At 35.3% G+C, this 9,875-nt stretch overlaps 1 protein-coding gene across 1 annotated transcript; it reads right to left on the bottom strand.

Moving 5' to 3' along the window:
• Positions 1-547: 547 nt before the first annotated feature.
• Positions 548-8,393, bottom strand: LOC111392697 (kinesin-like protein KIN-14J). The gene is made up of 19 exons (XM_023018092.1): positions 8,104-8,393; positions 6,576-6,721; positions 6,381-6,478; positions 6,161-6,244; positions 5,792-5,869; positions 5,614-5,706; positions 5,504-5,533; positions 4,495-4,836; positions 4,307-4,388; positions 4,112-4,207; positions 3,853-4,032; positions 3,629-3,735; positions 3,370-3,548; positions 2,855-3,019; positions 2,519-2,772; positions 2,191-2,354; positions 1,483-2,036; positions 959-1,056; positions 548-882 (listed from the first exon to the last, which is right to left on the bottom strand). Exons 2-19 carry the CDS (start codon positions 6,676-6,678, stop codon positions 821-823), a joined length of 2,769 nt encoding a protein of 922 aa, XP_022873860.1. The 5' UTR covers positions 6,679-6,721; positions 8,104-8,393; the 3' UTR covers positions 548-820.
• Between the last annotated feature and the right edge of the window lie 1,482 nt (positions 8,394-9,875).

Here is a 9,875-nt window from a genome sequence, read left to right as displayed (position 1 = left end):
AAATATATTTTCAATCATATATTTATGAAATTCACACTTTTGCTCTTGAATAAATGTGGAGAAATAGAGAGACATAACTGTAGCGTGTAAAAATGGAGAAAGGGTAAATAAAACTCTATAACATAATTCTTCACGCCGCGTAAATTGAGGAAAAGCAACAAAATCACTGTATCAAACACGTAAGATAGACGACGTCGTTGCTTTCTCTCAAAAAAAAAAGTTACAGTGAGACAAAATGGAAGAATCTATTGTTCTTTCTACAGTAGTGAAACATCATCCTTTTTATATAGTAGTGACATTTGAGAATTCTGAAACCATTCATGAGTGCCGCACAAGCGACTTGTTTGATCATTGTATATTGAGAATGATTGTTCACAAGAGTCGCAATAGTTATCGACAAACAATTTCACTTTAAAACATCATGCTATCACGAGACTCGATTTGTCAATAAGTTTTATTTCTGTATTTATTGTTCTGTAAGTTTCTGTAACTAATTATTTCCCAACACACATCAACACAATCTTTGCTAAATTGTGTCAACAACTCATTCTGCTACAAATAAACTAGCTGATTGAGGAAGTTAAAGAGGTTTATAGAGTCATCGTGCGTCACGCAAATTTACACGAATGCAAATTGGACGCCTTTGAATCACGCTACAACCTAAAATTAGATTCTAAGAATGAAGTCTCTAACAAATCTCTACCCATACACCAATATTTATGCCTAAAGAAATGCGGTTAGGCAAGATAAGTTACCAGCATTCTAATTTACACATGCTATAGTCGCCAGGTTCTACGATTTCTTTGTCGTGATTTGTGACTTACACCCATCGTTTGGAGCCCTTAACTGCAGATGAGCTGGTAACCACAGTTTTTTTAGAACCTGAGACCAAAAAGGAAGAAATTAGGGGGGGAATTTGCACTATAGGAAGATGAGGACAATAGGAAGAGGTTCGTACTTGGAATTTTCGATGAGCTCTGGCTCAATGACAACCGAGAGGATCCTGATTGAATCTGGTTCCGGGGCGGTCTTGGTAGTTTAGTGGGCACATGGGGCCTGCAATCAGCCACCAATAAAGAAAGCACAAAAGTTTGAGTATGTTAAACACCAACATGCAGATCAATAATAAAATGCATGATGCAACTTTTCAGCAAGCCGATTGTGCAGAATCCGTAGTTTCAGAAGAATTCAAGAAAATAAAGTTCCTACTAAAGAAAAGAAAAGTCACTAAAGCCCAATTCTCCAGTTTGGAGAAGGAAAAAAAATAATATTTTCTGAAAATATTGATAATTTATTTATTTATTTATTTATTTTTTTATTTTTTTGGGATGACTGTAGACTAGGAGACAGAAACAAATATCGGGTCGATAATTTCTAAGGAGCACTAATGTTTTAAAATTTTCTAACAAGAAAAAATAATTGATGTAATTTAGGCACTTGAATCTGTTGAAAAAGAATGTGAAGGGTGTATGAAATGCTCACCTCTCAATGCTCTGCGCGAGTGGTTTTGAAGTTTCAGGGAAAAGAGTGTACTCCACAATACTATTGATCGAGTCCGTTTCTGTTCCCATCGAAAGAACGCTGTCAGATATATCACTTAGTCTCTCTTCTGAGTCTGCATCTCCAAATCCCAAGAGCTCCACATCCTCATCAGGATCCTTAATCCCTTCGGCTATATCATTCATTGAACCAATGTCATTGGTAAAATTTTGGCCGTCACCAACCACGGCAAGTCTTGATTGTTGGAAGAATTCTTTGTGGTGCCTAAGTTCGTCCACTGATTGCTGAGAACCAGCTTCAGAATGCTTATCACTGTACTCCGAGCTATTGTCTGAAGTAGCTTTCTCGACAGAACTTTTCCCTCTTGAAAGTTTTTGGCTTGCCCGTGCACCCCCAAGAGAATGCCTTCTAGGAGAGGCAGATCCGTATCTTGGCGTTGCCATACCACGCCGATCACCACTTCCGTTAGCTTTTAGGAGCCGTAACTGTCCTATTTCCTCGTCCTTCTTTGCCATGGCATCCTTTAGAAAAGCTACCTGCATGGTCAATAAAGATCAATTAGCTACAGGTCTTTTTCTTGGATTGAAATGGTAGAGATGAAAAATGTAGCTGATTTCAGCCACATACAGAATAAAAAACATAAATTAGATTTGTAGCCAAAGCTCCTAAATAAAAAACGACAAGCAATACCTGTTCCATAAGTTCTCTCAAACCCCTACCCTCCTTATTGCTTCGTGCAGCACCCAACTCAACACCTGAAACCCTCTCGGCAAACTTCAGGGTACTTATGGTTTCTAAGTAAGATTCCAAATCAGGATTGAGTTGTACAAACATAAGAGTCTTGGCTTGGCCACCTACAATGATGAGGAAGAGGGTGAAGTATATGCATTTGAGATAGAACAATTAAAGGGGAGTAAAACCATAAGGTAGAACTCATTGCTCCAAACAAAAAGCAAGATATTTGAAAACATTTAATATGATATAATTAATGAGATATCAGTCAAGAATAGTCTATTACATAGAGAGCTTTGAAGAACTTGAGTTAATTTGCTGTTTCTGTAAGGCACATGGGAACTTTTTTGTGCCAGAGCAAAGATCACATCTCCAAGAGCAGATAGAGACTTGTTTATATGCTGCGCTTCTCGCAATCTATCCCCTGTTGCTTCAGAACGGTCTACTCTTTCACTGCCAGCAAGATCTACCAAATGTAGACAACCACGCAAAACAGCATTGGTCTCCAAATCCGTCCCACGAACATGAACAGTGAGGATACTGTCTCACATAAGGTAAATTCAAAATCAAGCCCACCAAGAAAATATAGAGAGTAGGAAATAAACACACAAGTATCACCAACCTGTGGGACCGGCTGCTTCTTTCATTTAGGGCAGTAGCGCCAACAGCCCTGTTCATCAATCCTATATTCATTAACTCTAACACGTCTGCAGTTGAATTAACAGGGTGCATTCTAGCATCGGGGACAGCCAACCCATTTGGCTGGGCAGTATTCCATATCCCAAGAGTGTGCAAGTCAAAGGAAAACAAGAAGAAATAAATGCATGGGGTATGGAATGGGGCTAGGCAGTATGGTGCTTCACAATATGAGTTTAAGGCCCCATTTGGCAGGGCTTTTGAAAAGCCAAAAGCTACCTATGAAGCTACTTTTGGACCCATTTAGATAATTTTTTGAAAGTGCTTTTTCTAGTTATAAGAGCTATTAGGGGAAGTGGCCCAAGGTGTTTCCCTGCCAAACGGGCCCTAAGAAACTAAAGGATTTCTATGAGAAGAGAAAACATTGTGAAAGAATTACATGGACAATGAAATGAAATGGTCAATTAAATATGCAATTTAAGAAAAAAATTAGAAGGATATCTCTTCTGAGAACTGTCGTTGCAGAGTAAGTCGCGTACTTGTTCGTTGTATATTTCAACCATTTGAACGCCAACTTCATACAAAATGGAGCCTCTTCTGTGCTGAGAGATGTTGAAGAGATCATTCAAAGCTCTATAGTTGACACCCCAATCAGCCACAGATGTTACATTTGGCCCAGTCTGGCATATTTAAATAACATGAGATACAAACCCAACGAGCAGAGATATCTTTTCAACTGATTTTAAGAGTATAAATTTACCATAGTGTAACTTTTTCCAGAGCCAGTCTGACCATAAGCAAAGATGCAGACATTATATCCATCAAGGACGGACCTGATTAATGGTTGAGTGTCTTGAAATACCTCCTCTGGAGACAAGACAATACAGGGGGAGAGAGATGATTAGAAATGATTGCACGAAAATTAGGTATTTTTGCTATTAGAATATCAATATGCAATGTCCGGTAAAGTAAAATAACCAGAACCTTGAGTAGCTGTGGGACCAAAGATCTTGTTGAATTTGAAAAGCCGATGATTGTCTTTTCCATGTTTTGAGGGATTTGTAACAACCAATTCTCCATTATCACCAATATACTGTATGGTTGTTTGCTTTGCACTTTGTTGAGGAAGGAATGGCCGTATACGACAATAAACTCTAATATTTCCTACCAAAAGCAAGCGAAGATAAATTGAGCCAATTCATTTGAATTGAACAATTTAGTGTCACGAGCTTAAATTACTAACCTTTCAAATCTTGAACTTCATTATACAACTTCCTATTTTCTTCAAGCACGGAATGATAATCCTGAACTGAGTCTACAAATCCCTTGAGATTGATCCCTGATCCAGCCAAAATTTGCGAAGGACATGATCCAAAGGATTCAGTTCATTGCTAATTAAGAATTTACAAATACAAAGAAGTTTCAAACATTTTCTTACCAAAATGATAAAGTTCTTCAGCAAATATACTATTGGTCCTCAAAACCTCTTGCTTTATGGACCCAGATGCCAACCTCAATTCCTGATTGAATTCACATCAGCAAGAGCAATGATATGAATCTACCAAAATCTGGTTTTTAGCTAAACCAAACAGGGGCTAATTATAAAGCATTGCATTTGATGCAAACCTGTAGAGATCTGAAATGAGATTCTATAAATTGCTTGTATATTTGTTCCTTTTTTTTCCATCGCAAGAATTTTGATTCTGAGAAGTTCTCGAGTTCTTTCACATTTTCTCTTGAATCATTTAGGAGGCACTCAAGTTCCATAATTTTCTTCTCTAGCCGATTTTTAGTTCCCTCAGTCTTGACTTCCAATTGCAAGCGGATCTCTTCATGGGTCCTTCTGGTTAATTCCAGTTCTTGCTTCAATGATTGAATGTGATTCTCACATTCGTCCTTTTCTTTCCTCAACCTGTTTAAATTTTGTTCGTCACATTTCTTTGCCTCCTCAAGTTTCGCCTTCTCAAACTGTGATAGCCATATAAAAGTGAATTCTAATGTCAGTTAAAAGACAACCAAGTGAGATGATTAGAAGAACTTGTCCATAACGAACAAGTTAAGGAATATCATCCTTTTAGAATCATACAATTAAAGAGACAAAGGAAAAGGATAACATGTAGAAGAGTATAAGTAGCACATGTATTATTCATGACCATCTTGACTGAGGATCAAGCATATAGATATGGTTTAGGATTAAAAGAAATTATATGGTCATCTGTTGGTTTCCTAAATTCAGTCAAGAACATGTTTATGTACTTTAGTCAATAAGCTACTATATTGGCGAACTTACAAGGAAATAAAAACAAACATTTGCTTAAAGAAATCAAGCAACACACTAGTTTGATGTGATTGAGATATTGACAAACTTGCAACTTGGTCAAAGATCTAATATGCAAAAAATGTCAAATAGGCAGATATAATTCTTACAGTTATAAATAGAATCGTAGCTATCATCATGTTTTAAGAGGGCCTTATTTGTTGAAAATGACTCGAAGGTCTAGATGAAGGGAATGAAGTCATACATGGCTAAATATACAAAAATCCTCCAATTCAACTCTAATACTTGCCCATCTATTATTGTCAAAACACTAAATTATCAATAAGTAATAACTTTTTTTGTGAATAAGACATGCACCTTAGTCTGTTGCAGCTGGTTCTTGACAACCTGTAGAAATGAAAATTAAATGAGATGAACAAAATTAACAGCAAGGAACACCCAGCAACCTAAGTCCACACCCATAATACCTCATTTTCGACAGTGGTTCCAGTTGCAAGGGTTTCGAGTGCTCTAATTTTAGATTGATATCTGTCTTCACGAGATTTGTATAGACTGCTTTGCTGCAGTGATACGTGTAAATAGTCAAAAAGCTACATTTGAGAAGAAGAATCACAATCCAGGGCTAACAATCTGTTAAATACATACCTTCCTTATACTTATGAGTAGCCCCGAAACCCGTTGCTCAATTTCTTGCACAACTAATTTCAATACAGATGCCACATGCTGAGCAAAAAGCAAAAATTTTCAAAATAAGGTTCAGAAAATGGGTGAGCTGAAAAGGAAGAAATACTAAGCCCTTGTTTAAGCTCCATTATTTCAAAACTCAATTTTCTCCAACACATTCTCCCTTTAAAATAATTTACACGTAAACCAAAAACCTTTTCTTACCTTTAACCATACATGCTCCCAAAAATCACTATTACAAAATATATTTTTTCCACAACATGGGGCTCAAACAAAGGCTAAATTAAATCAGTATCTGCATGCCAATATACGTGTTGTATACTAATGTACCTGAGAGATATCCTCTTTCTTTTTTTCAACTCTTTCGTCTAGAATCCTACTCAGAATGCTGAAAAGTGACCTAGTAGAGGCATTCTGCATATAAAGAGTCGCTTAAAGCATATAAGAACACTATCAAGATGTGATATTTGAATACAATAACGAACTGACATTTTTATATTACTTTCTTTTCTTTTATTTGTTAGGGGAGAGGGAAAGAGAGAGAGGTCACCTCGAAACTGTCCAATTTCATTAGTTCTGAAATCTTAGAAGCTGGGAGATCTCCAAACTGTCCATGCATTGTTTGGAAGGCTTCAAAGAGGTTACTCCCTGCATGATAAATTGACGAAAACAATTCCTTCATATATGTAAGGTCAACATAGTTAACAGGACGAGAGCATTGAATAAAAACTAGAGTCATGTCTACCTTCAAAAGTTTCTATTCTCTCAGAAATATCGCCATTGCGAATTTCATTTAAGCTATGGGGATCCACATTTTCACTTGTATACACATCTGATAGTGGTTCCATTAAATTTGATAGATACTTTACAGCACCAATAATGGACACAATACTGAAAGTAAAAACAAACAGAGGAAATACATTAGTCTAACAGTTACCACTTACCAGGTTGCTTCTAAAAAGGGGAACCATTAAATAAACTAAAAATATCAGTCCATCAATTACTTCAGAATACGTAATATTAAATATGAACAAGTGCACAAAAAAAAAGGGTAGTTACAATGTAAAAATAAATTACTGCATCATTAGTATAAGGTAAACCACATGCATTTCAACTACGAATTGCCTTGCACTTGTATATGACAACATTTTTGAACAATTTATACTCCCAAAGAAGATCCAAGGACTTCTCTCACATGCATTTCTCATGTTCTTTTCCTATTTATCCATAATCTTTATCTTTATAAATTCTTCAGTGCTAAGGTTGACAAATTTCACTGTCTGGGAATTGGTTCATACAAAATGTCCATGAAACAGTCTCAACTTCCAAGGTGAAGATTACATGTATAACAATTTACTGTTCAATGGAATTCTTTTTTTAACAGAGTAATCTGTAGAGCATAGTAACAACCTGATTAAATTGAGTAAACTAATGCCTTAAATTAAGCTCGTTTATATGATGGACACCAACTATTTTGTCGGGCTGAAGCATATACAAATCATCATTTATCATGAGCGCTTGTATCCGACACACCATGACAACAACATAAACATTTCCGCCTTTCAAAAAGCAGAATTCCACTATAGTGTTGTAGATGGCAGTTTGAGGAAGGTATCATTCCACTATACTGCCTTCTAAATGTATCATTATAAGAAGTAACTCAATTCAATTCATATCTAAGGACACAAAAGGTGCAAATAGCAGAATAAGATAGCAAATGTGCCCCCATTTAGTTCAGCTGAATCGAATGCATTTCACTCTTGTCGAGCTCCCCTGCCTAAAAAGCCCAAAATTTAATCCCTATTTAATATTCCTTTCATACTTCTCTCCCATTTTTCATTAAATATTCTCACTTCCATTTTTAGAAACTTTAACCTTTGACCACCAAGAAAATGAAAAGATTTGCAATTTTAAAAGATACGCAGATCTAGAAATTCACTTTGAAATCCTTAATTTACTCAGTAAACATATACGAGCAAACCTAATAAATGAAATTGCTAGAACTAAGTAAAACCTACCATTTTGAACACAATGTACGAATGTTTGGGACAATTTATATAAACAAAATTTAAAGCTTTTGCTTATATTTTTAAAAGCCAAAACGTAGTTAGAATTTTGAACGAAAAAATTTGATAAATTGGAGTTGGAAAAGCCAACAATGTACCAAACACCCGCAATTATTATTAATGATTTCACAAAATTAAACACACAAGGAAAACAGATTCGAATGGAATTAAATCCTGAGCAATGCAAAATTAGGGAAAGATACGAACCTGAGAATCTCCAAATGTAGACGAACCTAAAAAATATAAAGAATTAAAGTCTTCCAGAATCAAATATATCAGAAAATTCTCTTCAATTAAAGACAGAAACGCATTTTTTTCCGTCTTTCTTTTGAACTGTTTTCTTTCAATTTATGGGTCGAAATTGGTTAATAATAAATAAAAATCCAACAGCTCCGAGAAATTTGGGGAGCTGTTTTGTTGTGAATCGAGAAGATTTATGCTTCTTGATGATGTAAACAGAAATGGTAGGCCAAATTTTTGTGTTATTTCCTTGTTAATTTTCTTTCTAATTTTTGAATGAAATAGAATTCAAATTCAAGAATATGTTATTATTCTATTATTTTATTCGAATTAAAATCTAAATTTAAATTTAAATTAAAGTCAAAAATTAATTTAGTCACATATCTCTTGGGTTCTATATCTTTTAAATCATACATTTTATCAGTTTTTATCGAAATCTAATCAAAATTTAATTTTATCTCACACGAGATAGGAGCATAATTTTTTTTTATTCTCTATATTTTTATTTTCATAACTCTTTCGTCTTTCTCTCGTTCTTTTCGACAAGGTGCTTATAAACTCTACCAGGTATACAATCCCACCGTAAAATTTGCTAGATTCATAGTCGATGCAAAATTTTGTATTACTAATATTTTTGTTTAGAGCACAACCCTATTTGGGTTTCATTAAAAATAAATTTTGGAAAAAATATATTTCACAATAATAATTTTTTGAAGAATATATTTTGTTAAAAAATAAATTTTTTTTTTGAATTGATGTTTAATATTTTTTATTGAAAAGTGTAGTTGAAAATAATAAAAATAAAAAATATATTTTTTTTAGAAAAAATGGAGCTCAAAAACTAAAGACGAGTTGTATTAAATTCTAGTTGGTTTGTCTTTTAATATATCACCTACCACAAAATACATAATTGAATAGGATAATTCATAATTCAAAAAATTGTATAAAAATATTCATTTCAGGTTTTGGAATCGCAATTGCGCTATAGATTGTAGCTTCTTAAAACTTAGTCGATACAATACTTACTTGAATAGAAGAACGAAGTTGTTGACCTCCGAAAATGGTTTCAACAGGTTTTCTAGCCTTGCTCCCTCGAAACCTACGCAAGTAGCACCCGTCAAGAGGCAAAGACGACTGGACAAGAAAAAAGTCCGGTGACCGTTTGCACTCTGACGGTCAAGTCAATAGCTGGACGGAGATATATATATATATATATATAATGCAATACTATAGAGATGGGAGTTTGGCTAGAGAGTGTAGAACATCCATTTTTTGTGTGAGTTGAATCCATATTTATAGAGAAATGGATGTGAAATGGGCCAAGCGGGTTAACAGGCCTAAATTCGAGCCCAATATGAGGTGAGCAAAGTAATAAGCACTTCGACAGGTGCTTCGGCTGGACTTTTTATGGCCACGGTGGCGTCTCGACTAGACTTCTTAGAGCCTTAGCCTTGGGGCCCAACACTAATGGGCCTGGCTCGAGTCCAATAAGATGGTCCAATATGGAGTGATAATTCATAGGCGTAACAGTAGCCCCCCAAGTTCGAGTCGTATTATTTATATGTGGGTCGGACTTGAAATATAATCTCTCAAGTAGGCGAGGTCTTACAGATTGCCTCAAAAAGATGGGTAGCTCCAATAAGTGAAGACTTACGAACTGCCTCAGAAAATGTGTACGAGTCAGAATAAGCGAGGACTTACGAATTGCCTCGAAAGATATACTGCATATATTTTTTAGA

Source organism: Olea europaea, unplaced genomic scaffold (genome assembly GCF_002742605.1).
Source record: "Olea europaea var. sylvestris unplaced genomic scaffold, O_europaea_v1 scaffold963, whole genome shotgun sequence".
In the NCBI taxonomy this organism is placed as follows: domain Eukaryota; kingdom Viridiplantae; phylum Streptophyta; class Magnoliopsida; order Lamiales; family Oleaceae; genus Olea; species Olea europaea.
Note: the sequence above shows the minus strand (reverse complement) of the source record. Positions and strands in the feature narration are given on the sequence as shown.

Coding starts and splice junctions, on each gene's coding strand:
- LOC111392697 (XM_023018092.1), bottom strand. CDS start 6,678: ATGGAACCACTATCAGATGTGTATACAAGTGAAAATGTGGATCCCCAT. Junction 6,479..6,575: donor GAGAATAGAAACTTTTGAAG/GTAGACATGACT, acceptor TTTATCATGCAG/GGAGTAACCTCTTTGAAGCC. Junction 5,534..5,613: donor GAACCACTGTCGAAAATGAG/GTATTATGGGTG, acceptor TCATTTCTACAG/GTTGTCAAGAACCAGCTGCA.